We start from the raw sequence: 21104 nt of genomic DNA, 5'->3' as shown, positions 1-21104 counted from the left end.
GAATGTAAAAAATAAACGAGTGACATGATAGTGGTTCCCAAATAATTTTGAGTGTGACGCGAAATACCAATCCATTTGATAAATCTTTTTTAGTCGACCACGTGAACACCGAAATCCTGGAAATTAAAGTTGAAAGAGAAGTACGCATTCTCACATAAATAATCGCGATATATAATCGTTCATGTGCACAAATCTCACATGTAGCATCGGTTAGTTGTGCATGAAATGTAAAACTCTTATGTGTGTGCGTTTCAATTTCAATAAAATCAAATTCGTTTTTCCATGCACCATTACTTGTAATTTTAATATTAATTGCGTTCCGAGTTTGTAAAGTTTAGAAACCTCTTGTATATACCATTACCACTATTTTGATTGGCTAAAGAAAGATAACACGTAACCGCTTTTCGGCAACATGGTATTCGTTTTATATCTGCTTTGAACAGAGAAAAAAACATGTGCCCTCTCAGTCATCTGATCACAATCGAAAATCCGTATTCATTTTTTTCGCGATTTCGGCAATTGTTATTGTTAAGGGTTTTCGTCGACTGAAAAATAAACATCATTCTGTTAATTATATATTTCAGGCCATGTTCTTTATATCCTGCCATAATTAGCAAATCTTTATTAAGCAACCCATGATTATAAAATAGCTTTGCTTATCATTTGCTGCTGAATCTTGTGCTATCGCTTGTCAATTATAGCAGAGACGTAAGGAACATATTTAAAATTTTCCATGTTTATACAGAAATTAGCGACGTTATCAGCGCCAACTAACAGAAAATAACTTATCATAAAACACAATTAAAATTCAGTCGGTAATAAATGGCGCTAAGGTGATGCCATACAGAATAAAAAGATTTGGTCGCGAGAGTTACCTTAGATGACTGTATAACGATGTTGTTTTATAAGCGGAAGGTAGAACAATCGGATTTAATAAAAAAAAAACGGGGTTTACGACACCCGTAACACATCAAGTTCATTAGTTATCTCTAAAGACTTCTAAGTTGGTTACTCGATTACACTATACTATCAATATTACACTTATTACACCTGTTTGAGTATTCCGGACAATTTCGAATTTGAAATAAACGAAAACTCAACATATCATAATTAATACACAAAAGTAAAATAAACATTCATCGAAAAAGTTATTATTTAAGAACAACAACATAATCGTATAATTCCGCCCAAACCCCGATGTTCGCAAGTGAGATGATAAATAAATACTTTCTGTGTATTCGATAAATCAACTTCTGCAAACAGTCTCGGTGCAAAATACTTCCATCCAGTGATATGCTTACAAATATTCTCTGCGTTAATATCATAACCTCGCCTATAGGACTGGGCAAAATATTCGTATCGTTTCAATTCCATACTTTGCGCCAAAAAAGGTACTAACAAAGCTTCCTAATTTTAGAAGAGTCAAAATAAATAGACTATTCGAAATAAAATCCCAGATTTCAAACTCCGTATATTGGCAGCATGAATTAGCCGTTTCATGTAGGAGCCGCACATACAATTGATTGTCGAAAATTAAAAGTTAAATTGACGTTCCGAGAGCCCACACATGGTATAACATGTACAGGCTATAACCAGAAAAAAAATGACAAGTCATAATCCTTTTAATGCGCTTTCAATTAGCTCGTTAGTGATCCCTCCCATCCTTGGCCAAGTAATGTTTCGAAAAATTGAACCTTTCACTCAGCCATGCATGGCGGGTGGAGTGTTGAAATCGTGAACAAGAGTATAACGTAAAATCAAACGTGAATTTCGATGTAATAACGCACACTGTCGCCATCATGAATTGCGCCTATTAACATCGGAAATGATTAAATTCGTGATATTTTGAGTATTTTTGCACCAATAATTAGGGCGTGATTATCAAAACGGTGAATTTGCAAATTCCGTAAATAAAATTGTAACATTTTAGCTAGAATTATCACCGGGCAGGGGCGCAGCCAGGATTTTTTCAACGGGAGATTAGGGGGAAGTTAAAACATTACACCAAAACTGCAATTCGCGACGACGTAATGCGTTTATAGCTAAAATGTAAGGTCGTTCACGGCGAAATTTCGCAATGACGTGTAGCCCGCCTTTCTTTGCCCAACGGTCCGAAGTCCTATTTTTAAACATCGACCCTTTATCCGTAGTCAGCGGGCATCCGCATCTAGAAATGAAACATTAAAAATCGCGAAAATTAAATTTGGAGAGATCTATAACTCGCAGATGTCAGTAGTGTCATCATGGTTTATATGTACAAAAACAGGCTCGCATGTAGCGACGATCAAAATCATGAAAATGTACTTGAAAATTATTGTTAATGAAGTTAAATTTTTATTGCCATTCAATGATTATTTCATAATTTTGTCATAATCGAAGGCTGCAGTAAATTTTTTGTCGCCTTCGGATAAAATAATAATTGAAATCTCCGCAAATTGGTTATCTCTTGAGTACTCAGTGTTAAGTATTTACGTAACTCAGCTTTGGGTTAAAACACTGATAGTAACTAAACACGTGAATAAATCGGCAATAATGGCATTTCGACATGGTCAAAATAATATTTCTCACCAATATTTCATGAAAGTTCCATAAAATACATTATTTACTTGTTTTACTTATCGACGTTTCTAAATTTACAAAAACGATGTTGACACGCTTTATACAAAATCGTTTCAAATTTATTGTTTCTACATGTTAGCGATAGCTGTCTGGTTAATTCTTACCCGTAACTCATTGTAAAGTAATGTTAATAAATTGTTTTTTGCTTTCCAATGCGCGGTTAACCGCGGTTAAATTGTTTCATGGTGAGGAAGGAAAATACGTTTTCCGGAATTGCAATCAACAATTACACATTTTTTATTTATCATTATCAGTACCGAATAAAAAAGATAACATATCGTGAAGACGAGAAAAGTCGTTGAAACTTGAGTTGAATTAGTTGCAATTAGCGCCTGATTAGGCCAGAGCACTCGAGCCCAATGTTTTTAGCATTAGTCGCATATGTAAAATATCCTTAAAGAAGTGCTGTTTATTAAAGTCATCTCGTCTTATGGCCACGCAGAAATGCCTTCATTGCCGAATTATTTAATCACAATTTTAAATCAACATTCAGGATTGGCACAATCTCAGATTTGCGAGGTTTATCTGTAAATTAATACAGACACCATAAAAAAATTATAAAAGTTAATTATCTTCTTAAATATCTGCATTCCGGCATCGATAATAATAATACCATTCGCTTAAAATTGGGACAGTAAATTTACAAACGTTGATAGGTAATATCAAGTCAACGCAAATGTTTATTTTGGTTTTGAAATTTGTCGTGAATGCCCTTAACAGCTGTTGCCGATGTGAACGCACGCGTAAGCCTGGATTGCCAAACCCAGGATATAGTCGCCAAAACGATTGCGGTGACAAAAACAATTAGCTATTATAACGAAATTAACCAGTAGAAAAGGCTTCCTTGCAAATTTTTCGACCGACGTTCTAGACTCCTGCTGTGCATAAAAAATATTCCTTATTCGTTAAAAATATTCAATTCGAAAAAATATTCGATTTTGCCCACCCCTACTCGCATATTAATGAGGAAATAGTTTAGATTGATTTTTGACCTGAGTTTGATTTATCGTGAATGACTAGACTAGCTAATACTGAATATCGCAAAATTCCGCGAAACGCCATTTGCTTTTAACATTCGTGGTTACAATAAAATGGCTGTTAAATGTTAATACGACGTATGTATTTTGTCAATTTGGCGATTTTGCAAATCTGTGAGATGCTGCTAAAAGTTTCTTCTAATTTAAAAAACAATGGCCCAAGTTTACATTCCATTACTAAACAATGTCGTGTCGAGTATCAGAAATTTCTGAATGGCTCCAGTAAATTCACTAAGAAGAGAACACAGACCTGTCAAACCAGTACTAGAAAATCGTGTACTTTGGTCACAATTCATCGATGTCATTGACAGTCACATGACCACTCTCGTTTAGAGAAACGCACTGCCTTGCATTCGGACATCTGGTTTCAAAGACGCCGCCGATGTTTTCGCGGTCGAAGCGGAATCCGTGTGCTTGTATAATAATCATATTATAAACAAGAATTTTGCCATTAATGCAAAAGCTTTATCTTCCATGTCTTCACCACATAGGTTAGAATTCCGGTAAATATCGTTATGATATGCAGAATTGAGTTACAAAAGTACTAGTATGTTACTTATTTATCAACTTGATACGCACACAAAAATATTTGTCAACTTTGAATTTTTATTCCATTCAAAATTGAAAAAAAGTGCTATTTCTCTTCAAAATCGGAAAAAAGTGCTATTTCGCAGTCCCTAAAAAAAGTTGCGAAAGTGCTTCGCAATTTTCGCAAAAAAGTGCGCTAATAGTGAACACTGCTTAGGATTGTTATCTCTACTCTCTTGCTACGGATAAGTAGTTAGTCTCGCAGAAACCAAATAATCAGCGCAAATAATGTCATAAATTGTAGTTCTTTTATTTCAGTCTACTAATAATGTCTAAACTTATAAATCCTAGAAAATTAATTCAAACTAGTTTCCCTCTACTAAAATTATTAGCAATAGCAACTTGATGATGACAGGGTTTGTATTTTGTCAGTTAGATTTTGTCTTTATCTATGTCAGTACTGTGTAATTAATTGAGTGACTGAAGAAACAAAGCAAAGAAAAGTTTACAGAAGTACCTAGCTGAAGATAGACTCAACATGTGGAAATTATTAGTAGCAACTTACTGATGATTGTTTCATCCAAAACTGCTGATTATAGATATTTAAGATATTTATTGTATTACGCACTACGATCATCGTTCATTCTGGTTTATGGGAGGTTGAATTATCACTCATATTGGAAAAAATTGTCAGAATGTCAGCCGACAATCTGGAAGTATGTCATCTTCAGATATTCAGCCATCTTCTGTCTATAATTATTTATTAGGTAAATTTTCATTAATTTGTGTAGTTTTTAGGGTGGGGCTATATCCACAGTCACCATAAATGGTAGAATAACTCACTCATGAGTCACATCTATTTTCCTTTTTATTGAGAGAAGTGGGTAGTGCTTCCCCTCATTCATATTTCTATATACCGTGCTTCACTCAGGTTATTCTCACTACATTGAACATATATAAGATTCAGATTTATAAATGTTGCTTATCTCTCTCCTAATATAAGTCAGACTTCAGGGAACATTGCCTTGCTCCACAATCTATATTGAATTATTTAAGAATAGAAGAATACAACATTTAATACAATATTCAATATGTGTTGGACAGCTTAACACCTGTTAGATTAGTTTTGTCCCCATAGATTTCGGTTTCATTTTCTTCTCTTTTTGTTCTACTTAACAATTCATTTCTAAACTTATCCCAATTGGTTATGTATTCCTTCTAGTTTGCTGAACTGCAAGAATTATGCTATTTATAATTTTAATAATCTTACATGTCTCACCGGCTGTTTTTTTACAGCTTAGACTGGAGAGATATAGTTTGTAACATGAGTTGGTTAACAAGTTATTATAGTATTTTAACAACGAAGATGTGTTATTAGGTTGTATTATCGTTAGCTTCCATTGACTGCTTTTCTTGAGCCTTGATTGTAGTTACTATAACTTGCTTCTTACGTTGAATAAATCTAAGTTACGAACCAGAAGAAGACTTTTGTAGATAAAAACTGCAAAATTTTATTAGATTTATGTATAATTTATTTCATTCATTTTGCAGAATCTGTGTAACAACATATTTGTGAAGAGAGGAAGTTGAAAAATTAAAATGAAACAAAAAGAAATCAGGCAAGTATTCCTGTAATGTAGAAGCATTTTCGAGTTTAATGCTATGAGCAAAATTGTAAAAATACTAACATTTGCCAGTTATCAAATGGTCATAAATACGAAATGATCGTAAATTTACAATTATACTCATCCGTGGTTGATAAATTTATTATTCAGTGGTTCTTGAGTGTTTGTTTGTAATTTCACTCTTAAGTTTATTTTTATTGAGAGTAGGCTGGTATTGTCTCAGAAGCATAGTAATCTTGGCATCTCAAGCAAAAGATCTTGATTGGTCGAATTATTAATTATCTACTTCAGGGGTCGGCAACCTTTTGTCGCTCGCAGGCCAAAATTAAGGGTTGCAAGTCATTGGCGGGCCGCACATATATTTAGAAAGTTAAAACTGAACGGATGATGCTTTTTATATTAAAAATCAAGCATTCTATACATCTATGGAATGGAATATAGATTTATTTTCTCATTCCATTGCATCTCGAAAAATTCTATTTGAATATTTTCGGCACCGTTGAATCCTTTGCAATTAGCATAAACTGTTCTGTGTTTTGTTGGCATATGTCTAATTATAATTAAATTATAGGCTTGTTAAACGGGTAATTGTGAATTTTATACTTCTCAGATTATAATATAATTTAGTTTACACGTGTCTCACAATAAATTCTGTTACATAAAGAATACAATCGTCGAAACAGCTGTTTTGTTACTATAATTCAGTGAAGTGAACAAGTAGATTAGGAGTCGGCTAATAGTTCGAGTAATATAATCCGGCCCGCGGGCCGAAGGTTGCAGACTCCTGATCTACTTGTTCACAATTACTCAGGGTATACCGATATTGGTACGATAATCTATACCTATATCTTCGGGTGGTCCAAAGGTTATCAGCCTCACGGGCCACAATAGTGTCAGGAATAGAGATGTACCGATGTATCGGTATCGGCAATATCGGCCATTTTTTCGGTATCGGCCATGTATCGGTATCGGTTAGATTAAGGCCGATATTTCCGATATATTTACCTTTTTGATATGGTCCAGAATGTTTTAAAAGATAAGTTGGAATACTACTTTTTATTTTATTTTTTGTCTGGAGAGATCGTGAGCTATGAGCCATACATGTCCCTACCCCCGCGAGAGAATATGATTCACGTATTTTTAGCTATTTTCGCCGTCAAAATTTTATATTGACATTTTTAATATTACATAGTAATTATGAAGAAATATATCAACACGGCACATAACAAAAAGCAATTAGGCGCCCAGTTTTAAATCATACAGTGGAATTGGGGTCCTTATTAACGGCACATGGACTTTTGGCACGGGTATAAATTCTGACTGTTTGTCGTCAAGTACGAGTGTCATTTAGTCCGACGACATCGATAAACTAAATTCCGACACAATTATCCCTCTACGCAGATATTAATTTTGTTTAACAACACAATTTCTTTATAGATATATTGACATGACCGCCTAGCCCTAGAGCGCCTAGAGTCCTAGACTGTCTCAAAATATATGATAGCAATTGTATAATAATATAAAATAGTAAAGTAAAAAAACATCCTCGACGGTTATAGGTAGGCCTTCTTTTGGTCGGTGCTGAATGATATTCTTTCATGCTGGCTTTGACTTATTGCGTCGACGATTACGATTAGCCACGAAATAAAATATTTGAAAAATGCTTTTAATTTGAACGTAGGACGGCGGCTCTAGAATGTGTGGGTGATATTCGATATTCTCTTAAACACGAATAACGATATTCGAAGGTCGCGATATTAACATTAAATTCAAATTGGACATCCCGGCTTATGAGTTTTCTAATTGAACACCGAGATTACTAGCGTTACTTTACAGTTTATCTTAATCAGTTGAAGCAAACACCAAACATTAATTTCATATTATGTGATATATATATATCATTTTTCGATCTGAAATAATGTGTACTATGAACAACGCTCAAAGACCATTGTTTTAACCCGTCTGCCCTACACAGCACACCTAATTAAGTAATATTTACATAGTATCGGTATCGGTATATCGGTAATATCGGCCTTTTTGTAGTATCGGCGTATCGGTATCGGTATCGGCATTTTTAGCTGGTATCGGATCGGTATCGGCGACAAAAGTGGTATCGGTACATCTCTAGTCAGGAACAGGTAAACAGTGCAATACAAATCAAACAATTTATTGTCCAAACACATTGATCATTAAATTGTCACGGTGACCGTACATTTGAACCCATGTACATTTGAATCCATGCGTATATCCACGGGTTCAATCTATATGCGGGTGCTAAAACCCATGGGTTAGGGTTAGTATGGGTTTAACTATCCGTGAAACAAAAAGAATTCCATAGGTGCAATAGCATACAGGTGCAATTGTCATGGGTTCAAATGTACGTGGGTTCAAATGTAATGGAACCAATTGTCACATATCAAGCCAGATCATGCTGAAACCATCAAAAAACTCAGTGACAGATAATGAAACGGCGGGCCTGGGTTTGGACCACCCTGTTCTATACGATAGTGATACACGATAAGCGATCGTGAGGATGAATTGGAATGATTTTGAAACAATTCTTATCGATATTAATAAAAGTAAAACAGAACAATAGTTCGGCTTATATGTGAGGATATATGAATACTTAATTCTTAAAACAATATTGTAAATGCAATGCAATATTCAATAACAATATAAAAAGTGAAAGTATTGCGAGGAGAATATTGCTACTATGTGTTGTTTTACTTGTTACCTTTATATGAAAAACATTGACAAAGCTGCAAAGATAAAACCAACTATTCCTGACACTGGAATTCCGATCATCAGTGAAGCAGAACTTCCATTGGTTACCGTGGTAACGGTGGCGTTTTTGTCCAAATCAGTTGTAGAATGAGATACAGTTCTGTCTGAATCCGATATTGTTGTTTGCTGCGCAGCTTTGGTAACTGGAATTTATAATAAGTTTAAATTTAATGTCATTGTGTATTGGATTATTGCTATTGTTTTGATAAATAAACTTTTATTACTTTTGTCCTTTGAAATTTGTTCAGCTTTCAGTGTTGTTGAAATTTCTTCTGAATTTTTTGTTGTTGTTTCCCATCCATTTGTTGTTGCTGTAATTTGAAAGAAAAAAGTTCATTTTTAGGTTTGGATGTTTTACTGCTGAACTAAAAGTTTCTTTGCTATTTATGACTTAATGATACTTGGTTTAAAAGTGGCTGTTGGAGATCTGCAGTCCACCACAAGGTATTGTATTGTGAAGTATTTTGTGTAACCAGCATGGTTTCCTGCATAGTATTGTATCTTGTATGGGCTTCCTCCAACTGTATTCCATGGAATGATTGAATCACAGGTGTGATTTGCAACTGAAATTTTCTTTCTGATTTTGCTGATGTTGCAAGTGGTTGATGTAGTTGCAAATACAAAGCAGTAGTTGCTTACAAATTCACATTTGTATCCATCAGTGCCTGTAAAAAGCACATTAGTATTCTTGAATAAATTATTAGTGGTACCAGGAAATCTGATATTTGTAGACAGTAGCGCAGTCAGATGGGTGTTTCAGGTTCAACGCCCTCCCCCTTTTAAAAATTACAGGATAACCAGAAGAGTACCAGCTGTTATTGTGTACGAATTTACATGCATACTTTTGTTAAAACTGCCTATCGTTTTCGTCAGCTCTACATGGTTATTATTGATTTTGAACACTCCCTTTTGGAAAATCCTGACTGCAGCTATGTCTCTCGACCAATAATTGTGATTTAGTATTTAATGGATCTAGCATATTCGAGTATTGTACTTACTTGGGAATCTGATTTCTCCAGAGCAGTCTGTACTTCCAATACCAGTTGTTCTTGGCAGTGAAACATTTTGTAACAACAGAACAACTGCAGTTTCATGATCTGTGTCCATACTTGTTGGTATTGTCCAATCACAATTGCAGTTGTATTCATTACCTGGTCCATATGTGATATTCTTGCTCTCTGTTTCAAGTATTTTAGGTGAACAATCAGTGCATCGTACTGCTTCATTCAGACCAATACTAAATGCTAAAAAGAAATTAAGTTATTCATTCACAATATAACTTTTTTTTAATTGGAATAACTACGAATTTTAAAACACATTTATAAATCAAATATATTTTATAATCCTTTTTCAATTGTATTACAGATTCTTAAATCCATGAATAATTGTATAAAACTTAATTATTCCTATTTTTAACGTTCGAGGTATTTAAAAGTCGAGGTAGTTGAAATTATATAATTTTTTATATTGAATCTGGATGTGAAATATGTTTTGAAAACAAAAGTTAAATAACCTCCTTTCTCGCGATTTGAATTTAAAGAAGTTGCTTATTATAATTTGATAAGACAATTTGAAATTACCGGTACTGTAATTGTAAATAATTTGAAACTTTCGAATAACAACTAATAATGCCCATCACAGTTGGTTGTGTAACAGCAGAATGTGTAACTAAACTTAATGTAAGTAAGATCTCACCAATTATCTGCATAAACAACCACTTGCATTTGAAGAGTTTTGAATGTTTCCACATGTTGAGTTTATCTTCAGCAACTTCTTCAAACTCCTCTTTGCTTTGTTTCTTCAATCACTCAATTCATTACACAGTAGTAACATAGATAAAGACAAATCCAACTGACAAAATACAAGACCTGTCTCAACACTTGATGTAACAAGCTTCTGATTTATTTTCAGAATCTCTCCTTGTTAATGTAAATCAGTGACTATGAAACACCTCTCGCTGGTTGCTACTACGTAATGATGATTACTGATTTGCAATTACTTATTATTGCAATTAGTTATATTCATTATTATAATTGAGAATGTGGGCGAAATATTATTACAACATTGTGATAATCTGCTTGTGTCATGTATTATCTTGGCATTTTGTAATGTTTGTCATTCTAATAGGATCATAGCAATTTCGCTGCTATAAATCTGACTTTTGAGTCATAGACCAACTAGTTCTTACTAATTTTGACACAGTTTAGTTGCTATTGGTTGATGGTTTATCATTATGATGAATCTTGAACCTTTCATACTTTCTTCCAATTCCTGGCAGCTCAGAACTCTACTGATGCTGAGTATTAACCTCTTATCTAGTGCTGACTATAGTGATCTTTCAGTATACCACGTAAACCACAACCGATGATGATATACAAAATGTTGAATTACTTCTCGTATGTAAAGAAACTGTCAAATGATTAATTTACTGGAAACCTTCCTAAAGGAAGTAAATCTATTCATGAAATTTTTATGATATTTGTTTCATTTTATTGTTTCTGGTTTATAAGGAGTTGAATTGTGACTTATTGGTGAATAAAGTGTCAAAATGTCAACTGACTATCAAGAAGTATATCTTCAGATATTCTTACATTGCAAGACATTTTTCCTTATTTTTTTGATATTAACAATTATTTATGAATAATACGTTTACATTTAAAATGTACTCAGTTTCCTGCATAGTATTGTATCTTATATGGGATTCCTCCAGCTTTATCCCATGGAATGATTGAATCACAGGTGTGATTTGCAACTGGAATTTTCTCTCTGATTTTGTTGATGTTGCAAGTGGTTGATGTAGTTTCGAATACAAGACAGTAGTTGCTTGCAAATTCACATTTGTATCCATCAGTGCCTGCATAAATTACATTAGTATTGTTGAGTTAATTGCAAATGTCCCAGACCATTTGATACTTGTAGAACAATTATATTGCTCTAACAAGTGAAGCATCATTTGTTTTTAATTACTTTATACTTGTATTGTACTGAACACTTACTTGGAAATCTGATTCTCCCAGAGCAGTGTGTAGTACTGCTACTAGTTGTCCTCGGTAATGAAAAATTTTGTAACAACAGAACAACAGCAGTTTCATGATCTGTGTCCATATCTTCTGGTATTGTCCAATCACAGTTGCAGCTGTACTCATTACTTGGTCCATATGTGATATTCACACTCTCTGTTCTGAGTATTGTATTTGAACAATCAGTGCATATTGCTGCTTCATTCAGACTGATGCTGAGTGCTATAAAATGTTTCACAATAACATTTAAAAATCCTTCAAATTTTCTTGCAGGCTTATATTTCCAAAAACACACTTATAAGTTATATATACGGTAATGGTATTCATACCTATATAATTGGGTACTCCCGTAGTATGTGAACCAAGACGGCGGGCCTCGGAATGTTGTATGTGTACCAGGTTAGGGTTAAGACATAATTTTATTCCAATTTTCCCATTTTAGTTCTATTTCGAGTTCGGGGACTAGCCAAGTGACTCCCATAGTATTTGTACCTGAAATTTTTGTTTTTTTTGTATTAATAAAAACATCACATTATATCGACACAATATCACATAACACCTTTATATAGACGCAATAGCTCAAATACAATAGATGAAATTATGGCCTAACTCTAACCTGATACACATACTACGTTCCGGTGTCTGCCATCTTGGTTCACATACTACAGGAGTACCTGGAATTGATATTTTTTCAATCTTATTTCGGGGTTTAATAAAAGGTATAATGTGTAAAACTCCATTATTATTGTTTTTAAACTATTGAGCAATCTGATATTAATAATAAAAATCTCATATTAAAATCAATATTTTATGCTTAAATTTGTATGAGAATTCATTAGGTTATTATGTTTTTAGTTAAAAAATGTCGACTTCTCAAGTAAGATCTCAGTTTCTCACCAATTATCTGCATAAACAAGCATTTGCAATTGATATGTTTTGAATATTTCCACATGTTGAGTTTATCTTCAGCAACTTCTTTAAACTTCTCTTTGCTTTGTATTTTCAATCACTTGATTCATTACACAGTACTGACATAGAGACAAAAATCCAACTGACAAAATACAAGACACGTCTCATCACTTAATGTAACAACCATCTGATTTATATTCAGAATCTCTCCTTGTTAATGGTTGGTGACCATGAAACACCTCTCTCTGGTTGCTACTACGTAGGCTGATGATTACTGACTTATATTTATTATTATAATTAACGATGTGGGTGAAATACCATTACAACATAGCGAGGATCTACTTGTGTCATGTATTATCTTGGCATTTTGTAATGTTTGTCATTTGTATAGAAGTGTAATAATTACTATGTTACAATTTGAAACATTCGATTCATAGGTCAAACATTCCTCAAACAGATTAGTTTCTAGTGGTTCATGTGTATGATTTGGAATTGCTAATATACTTACTCATTGATATATCTATAGATTACTCTGCGCTCCAGAAGTGTGTGTACCAATATGGAGGTAACTAATTTTGTTCGCCTACTTTACATCAAGTTGTGTAAAGGAACTGAAACCTATGGACAGTAGGTATACTCACTTGGCTAACGCAGACAGTCCCCAAACCCGTAATAGAACTAAAAAAAGGAAAATCTGAATATAATTATGGCTTAACCCCAACCTGGTACATACTACGGGAGTACTGATTACACAACTATTGGACTGGGTCCTGTTCTGAAATAATAAAATACTCTTGTTGGCCATTTTGAAAGAAAGCATTTGAGATGTCAAACCTACTGTAAAGTTTAAGTGATATTTCATTCTTAGTCACATTGCTGGAAACCGTATTATGATAGAGTTTTAGTCAAACAAAACTTGAAAATGTCATTTCGGTATTATTGCGACATCTTGTAAATTGTGTGTAAATTGTGTGCTAGGTTACGCGAGACTCCCATCCTTCTTCTATGCCCTCTATGCTTGTGGATCCGTATGCGTATATTGCAATGATGCTGTAGAAGGAATGAACATGACTATAATATGCAATTCAAGAGTCCTGATTGTTGTAAACTCCTTGTCTAAGGAAGTCTGTCTTTGGTCAGATGAAACATTACAGAAATAATCTCGTAAATGAATGTTCTTTTATTTCAGTCTACTAATAATGTCTAAACCTATAAATCCTAGAAAATTAATTCAAACTAGTTTCCCTCTACTAAAATTATTAGCAATGCTCACTGATGATTGTTTCATCAAATACTGCTGATTATAGATATTTATTGTGTTATGTACCATGAGCATCGTTGATTCTGGTATATAGGAAGTTGAATTATCACTCATAGGTGAAGAAAGTGTCAGAATGTCAACCGACAATCAGGAAGTATGCCATCTTCAGATATTCGTACATTGCGAGATGAATTTTTTTCAGTAATATTAACAATTATTTTTCGCTTATCAGATTATTAGTTTAAATTTTAGTAATGTAGTTTGATGAAGCAATGAATTCATGTGTCTTTTATATTGAGTTGGAGATATATCCAGAGTCACCATAAATAGTAGATTATTTATCTATTGAGGTCAAATTATTATTTATTTATTGTAAACTGACAATGAGGAGTTGGTGAAGTTGGAAACTAGATCGGTTATGCTTTTTCCATTTCAGCAGTTTTGTATATTTGATTAGATAAGGTTTAGATTAGAGTCATAGTGTTTTATTATGATTCGTGATTTCAGCCACTAATAACTCTCACTTCCCAAGTAAATTTCCAAAATTCACTTTTTTATTTATTCTTTTGTGCTGAGCCTTTATAGAAGTGAAAGATTTCTTGGAATATACCCTTCCATCTTACATTGTATAAATATTCTTTACTAACCAGACTTTTGCTTCTTGGAAACTGCCAAAATTTATTAGACATGAATGTATGATTAATTTTATTCATTTTACAGAATCTGTGTGACAACATAATTGTTAGAATAGGAAGTTGAAAAAGGAAACAAAACAGAAATCAGAAATCAGGTGAGTCATTCTTAGAATGTAGAATTATTTTCAAATTTAATGCTATTAAAATACTTGTAAAAAATACCGAATATTTGTCAGTTATTAGATGTTCATAAATAAGAAATGGTTGTAAATTAAACTTCTACTCAACAGTAATTAATTAATTAATTATCAAGTGGTTCTTGAGTGTTTGTTTGTAATTTCACTTTTGAGTTAGTTTTATTGTGAGTAGGCTGTTGTTGTCTTAAAAACACACCGCTAGTCATCTTGACATCTCAAGCAAAAATTAATTGGTCCATTTGTCCCTACTCATGCACACTCACTCAGTGGTGGAATTCAGCCGGTTCGCACCGGTTCTATAAAACCGTCTCACAGAATTTTATGAGATCAGTAAACTGGTTAGCATTACTGGTTACTGTCAATGGATTTTGCATCTTATCTGCTGCAACTAAACTTTTTCAGTCATTTTCAAATTTCATTTGAAGTTCAGTTTTAAACCTATTTATGTTATATTTAAACAATAGCAAACTGATTATGGTTTGAACAAAATAAAACACTAAGATATTTTAAAAAGACATGCAGAAACAGTCGCAAATATTAGTTTGAATGTGGTAGGTTCCCTGGAATGTCCAAAATCAATTACCGGTATTCAAATCGATTCGAAAATAATTATATTTCGTCTACTGTATTTGAATTAACAAAAAAAGTTATCCATATTTTATCAGTCTTATAAAGCCAAAAACATGTTTATATGTATAGAATTGATATTTTCTCAATCTCATACATGGTTGAAAATTATATTGTTGGGATAGTTTCACTTGAAAAATTATCAATTTCACCAATTTAAGCATGTATTATTTGTTTTTCTCTTTGCCATGATATGAAATTATTTTCTGTTTTTTTTTTTACTTCTATCAGAAGTCAACACACAAGATTATTAATGCATGGGTGTAGAAATAATTATAGTAGGCAATGAATATTTCTCCAAAATTTAATCAAAGAATGGTCTCAAGCTCTAGAAGTTTGAAAGACTGAAAAAAACTGAACTGCTTACTAAAAAGACTATTTTTTGTAAGTGTCAAATGACATTCTAAGGGACAGTGTTTCTAGTAGATAATGACTTGAAATAATTGAGCACAACGCTATTAGGAATACAGCTAGGACACGTAGGAGGAAGTTCATTTCAAACGCTGAAGTGCGTACTAAAATGTTTTAGCCAAAAAATTGTTGTTAAAAGTGGAACCTGTACAGAGTGGAACTATCATAGTTTCCTAAATTCAGTAGTTACGCCTTTTGCTCATAATTTTTGATGTCTCAATGTTAGCTTTTTTAACTCAATTGTTAGCATGACTTTATAACCCATTATTAGTTCAGCGAAGCTTAAAGAGCTAAATAGTGATCAAATTTTTCAAGATATTCAGAAACATAATCGTTCATTTTCATTCATTATGAGCACACTTTCATCTAATGACAAGCGAAAATATGACAAGAAGGGGTACAGACAATCCCTCTCAGATTATTGCTTTTTATGGACACTCAAATATATTAATATACTTACTACTCATATTTAGTTCAAAACCCTATCCTTCATATATTATGTGAAGAATTCTAATAAAACAATGACCTGATTAAAAAAAATTCAACACAAATTATAAAATCTTCCACAATTTGTCATTGCTGCAGTCAGAAGTCAAAATGAATTGGACTTCAATACAAATAAATATTTTAGTTCTTCATGAGAGAAATCCATAACTTGTGTTTTTTTCTAAAAAACACGAGTTTTTCAATTCAAAAGGTTTGGATGAATTTATTTCACTCATTCACGCATTTTCATATTGGTATTCTGCTCCGCTTCTCACAACCTCATATTGTTGTTCATTCTTGTTATCAACTGGAATCGGAACTTCATATCCACTTTGTTCATTCTTGTTATCAACTTGAATCGGAACTTCATATCCACTTTCATCTGATGTTGGTGTGTAGTTTTCATATGTTGTTCGTTCATGGACAGTTGGCTGCTGATGTTGGATGCTTCCAATTTCCATTGAATCTTTCTTTTTCGGTTTCTTGTTTTTGTTGCAATACCTGGGTTCAAAATATTAATAAAAATATTTATTAGCATATTGTTCAACCACATTCAAACGAAACCTTGAAATGGCACCGAATTTTCAAAACAATATTCAAAGTGAAAGTATTGTGGAGAAATTATTGCTACTATGTGTTGTTTTACTTGTTACCTTTGTATGACAAAGATTGACAAAGCTCCCAAGATAAAAGCAACTATTCCTGACAATGAAATTGCAATTGTCAATAAATCAGAACTTCCATTGGTTCCCGTGGTAACTGTGATGTTTTTGTCCAAATCAGTTGTAGAATGAGATTCAGTTCTGTCTGAATCAGATAGTGTTGTTTGCTGCTCAGCTTCACTAACTGAAATTTATGAAGTTTAGTTTTTATTATGATTGTGTATTGGATAATTGCTATTGTTTTGACAAATAAAATTTCATTACTTTTGTCTTTTGTATTTGGTCCAGCTTTCAGTGTTGTCGAAATTTCCGTTTGTAGACCGTTCAGCTTTGCAGTCTGTTCAGCTTTGAGTGTTGTCGAAATTTCTTCTGGATATTTTGTTGTTGTTTCCCATCCATTTGTTGCTGCTGTAATTTGAAAGGAAAGTTTATTTCAGGATTGGATGTTTTACTTTTGAACTGAATTTTTTATGCTGTTTAAGATTTACTTGGTTTAGAAGTGGTTGTTCCAAGTATTGTATTTGAACAATCAGTGCAGGATGCCGCTTCATTCAGACTGATGCTTAGTGCTATAAAAAAATAAGTTTTTACAATTACAACATTGCGAAATCCATCCAATTTTCATCAGTCTCATAAAGCCCAAAACAAGTTTATATGTATAGAATTGATATTTTCTCAATCTAATACATGGTTGAGAATTATATTGTATAAAACTCCATTACTCTTCTTTTTAAACAATTTAGAAATCTTATATTAATGAAAATCTAATATTAAAATTATTATTTCATGAATGACTTTGGATGAGAATTCATCAGGCTACTATGTTTTTGGGTAACAAATGTACATTTATTTCTTGATTTGGAACTATTTATGTAAGTGGGATCTCACCAACTATCTGCATAAACAACCATTTGCTATTGAAGAGTTTTGAATGTTTCCTCATGTTGAGTTTATCTTCAGCAACTTCTTTGAACTTCTTTTTGCTTTGTTTCTTCAATCACTCAAATCATTACACAGTACTAACATAGCTAAAGACAAAATCCAACTGATAAAATACAAGACCTGTCTCAACGCTTGATGTAACAAGCTTCTGATTTATATTCAGAATTTCTCCTTGTTAATAGGAATCAGTGACTATGAAACACTTCCTTCCCTCTGGTTTCTTTTTTGTAATGATTGCTGCCTTATATTTATTATTATAATTAGGATGTGGGCGAAATATCATTACAACATAGCGATGATCTACTTGTGTCATGCATTGTCTTGGCATTTTTGTTTGTCATTTGTATAAAAGTGTAAGATTGCAAGTGCTTGATGGACATTATTTGGAATTGCTAATATACTTACTCATTGATATATCTATAGATAACTCGTCACTCCAGAATTGTATATACCAATATGGAGGTAATTAATTTTGTTCTCCTACTTTACATCAAGTTGTATGAATTGATTGAAACCTATGATGTGGTATATTCAATTGGCCAACACAGACAGTCCCCGAACTTGTGGTAAAACTGAAATAAGGAAAATCGGAAGAAAATCATGGCCTAACCCTGGTACATATACTACGGGAGTACCGATTACTCCACTATAGGACTGGGTCGTGTTCTGAAATGAGAAAATGCTTTCGTAGGCCATTTTGAAATAAACCTTTTGAGATGTCAAAGATACTGTAAAGTGATATTTCATTCTTAGCCACATTGCTGAAAACCGTTTGTGGAAGATTTTTAATCAAAGGAAACTTGAAAATGTCATTTCTGTATTATTGCGACATCTTGTAAATGGTGTGCTAGGTTACGCAAGACTAATTCCCATCGGTCTTTTATGCCCTCTATGCTTGTCGATTCGTATGCGAATAATGCAAGGATGCTGTAGAAGAAATGAACATAACTATACTTTCCAAGATTCCTGATTGTTGTAAACTCTTTGTATGAGGAAGTCTGTCTTTGGTCAGATGAAACGTTACAGAAATATTCTTGTAAATTGTTGTCCTTTTATTTCATTCTACTAACAATGTCTAAACTTATAAATCCTAAAAATTTAATTCAAACTAGTTTCGCTCTGCTAAAATTATTAGCAATGCTCACTGATGATTGTTTCATCAAATACTGCTGATTATAGATATTTATTGTATTACGTACTACGATCATCATTCATTCTGGTTTATAGGAAGTTGAATTATCACTCATAGGTGAAGAAATTGTCAGAATGTCAACCGACAATCAGGAAGTATGCCATATTAAGATATCCAGCCATCTTCTGTCTATAATTATTAATTAGGTAAATTTTTATTAATGGGTGTTGTTTTTGGGGTGAGGCTATATCCACAGTCACCATAAATGGTAGATTACCTCACTCATGGGTCACATTTATTTTCCTTTTTATTGAGGGAAGTGGGTAGTGGTTCCCCTCATTCATGTATTTATATACTTCAGTCAGGTTTTCTTCATTACATTGAACATATATAAGAATCAGATTCATAAATGTTGCTTATCTCTCTCCTATTATAATTCAGACTTCAGGGAACATTGCTTTGCTTCACAACCTATATTGAATTATTTAAGAATAGAAGAATACAATTTTTAATACAATATTCAATATATGTTGGACAGCTTAATACCTGTTAGATTAGTTTTGTCCTCATAGTTTTTGGTTTCCACTTTTCTCTCATTTTGTTCTACTTAACAATTCATTCCTAAACTTATCCCAATTGGTTATGTATTGTTTAGAGTTTGCTGAACTGCAATGATTATGCTCTTTATGATTTCAGCAGTCTTATATGTCTCACTGGCTGTTTTTCTACAGTTTTGGCTAGAGAGATATAGTTTGTAATTGTAACATGAGTTGTGTTAACAAATTATTATATTGTGATTTAATGATTAAATGATGCCGATTGTGTGTATATAGTTGTGTATTTAAGTTGTATTTTTACTGACTGTTTATCTGAAGCCTTGATTGGAGTGAAAAGTGTTTATACTATGACCTGCTTCTTATATTGAACAAATCTAATTTACAAACCAGAAGAAGACTTCTGTGAATATGAACTGTAAATATATTTATTTGACATTTGAAACAAAAACGAAATCAGAAAACAGGCAAGAAAACTTATTTTAGAAGCATTTCAAATTCATTGCGATTAAGAAGCATGTAAAAATACTGACAATTGTTGGTCACCAGTTGTGTAAACTGGATTTTGTTATAATAAGAAGCCAGTAGCATTCCTTTGGAGGTTACATTGGGGGTAATGCTTTCGGGAAATAGTCAAAATTATCGCAAACCGAAATGAATTTTTGCAAGAAGGAATTTGATATATTTTGGCGCAAGTCATCTAGCAAATACCTGCTCATTTACGTGGAAGTAGAACCGGGAAGGTTTTAAGCTTTGACATAAAGAAATGGGTGATCTAAGATTGTACCTGACCAAATAATCTCTGGACATAAAATAAATTTGCTGAAGATCTCGAGCTCGTTTGTCTCACAAACACCATACTGTAATATTATTTTTTAATTGGGTTTGTGTTATCATTTCTTCTTCTTCTTCATTTGCCGGGGGCGATGTGATGTGTAGAGTGCTGTAAGGGGGCGACAGTAATTATAGGTTTGAAACAACTGATCCAGACACTTATGCAAAGATCTTGATTGGTCCATTAGTTATCTACTCATGCACACTCACTCACAGATCATCTATAATAGTAGAATATGCTGAGCGGCTGCTTGGGCTAGAACTTTTCCCAGATAAGGCACTGCATGAAAAGTTCTTCGAATCGAATGTATTAAATATAGATAATTGTAAATTGATATAATTTATTATGTTAAACGTTGTTGAAGAATATAGATCACAGATGCAAACAACTTCTAAATTGCTCCGGAGAGCTGATCAAAGTTTAGTTCATGTTTTTGCCCAAATTTATGTAACAAAATTTCTGTGGCATAGTTTGTGACTTTCAAAAAAGATATGTCCAAGCTTTCAATTGTCATATTGATATTCCTTTCCAGTTATTATAACCTCATATTGTTGTTCATTCTTGTTATCAACTGGAATCGGAACTTCATATGCACTTTCATCTGATGTTAGTGCGTAGTTTTCATATGTTATTCGTTCATGTACAGTTGGCTGCTGTTGTTGAATGCTTCCAATCTCTATTGAATCTTTGTTCTTTGGTTTCTTGTTGTTGTTGTTGCGGTACCTGGTGTTGGATAGAAATATAATCTAAGTTGATGAATAATTCATAGATAGAGTCACTGAGACTAATCACTTTTAATTTTGACATTTGCTTCATTACCTCACTGGGTCCCACACAAAA

At 33.1% G+C, this 21104-nt stretch overlaps 2 protein-coding genes and 1 long non-coding RNA gene across 3 annotated transcripts in view; 1 reads left to right on the top strand and 2 right to left on the bottom strand.

Annotated features, from left to right (window-relative positions):
• Positions 1–5803, top strand: part of LOC144429679 (uncharacterized) — a 33404-nt gene extending 27601 nt beyond the window's left edge. The window contains exon 4 of the long non-coding RNA XR_013478971.1: positions 5736–5803. This is a non-coding gene — a long non-coding RNA (uncharacterized LOC144429679). The remainder of the gene's footprint in view (positions 1–5735) is intronic.
• A 3762-nt stretch (positions 5804–9565) lies between these two features.
• On the bottom strand, positions 9566–12590 carry LOC144429792 (uncharacterized). The gene is made up of 4 exons (XM_078118000.1): positions 12511–12590; positions 11590–11835; positions 11331–11447; positions 9566–9837 (listed from the first exon to the last, which is right to left on the bottom strand). Exons 1-4 carry the CDS (start codon positions 12563–12565, stop codon positions 9566–9568), a joined length of 690 nt encoding a protein of 229 aa, XP_077974126.1. The 5' UTR covers positions 12566–12590.
• A 2536-nt stretch (positions 12591–15126) lies between these two features.
• On the bottom strand, positions 15127–17943 carry LOC144429950 (uncharacterized). Its single transcript, XM_078118203.1, has 5 exons — positions 17690–17943; positions 17290–17370; positions 17066–17209; positions 16793–16985; positions 15127–16640 (listed from the first exon to the last, which is right to left on the bottom strand). Exons 1-5 carry the CDS (start codon positions 17742–17744, stop codon positions 16376–16378), a joined length of 738 nt encoding a protein of 245 aa, XP_077974329.1. The 5' UTR covers positions 17745–17943; the 3' UTR covers positions 15127–16375.
• Between the last annotated feature and the right edge of the window lie 3161 nt (positions 17944–21104).

This window comes from Styela clava, chromosome 11, assembly GCF_964204865.1.
Source record: "Styela clava chromosome 11, kaStyClav1.hap1.2, whole genome shotgun sequence".
Classification (NCBI taxonomy): domain Eukaryota; kingdom Metazoa; phylum Chordata; class Ascidiacea; order Stolidobranchia; family Styelidae; genus Styela; species Styela clava.
This window is presented reverse-complemented; position numbering and strand designations above follow the sequence as displayed.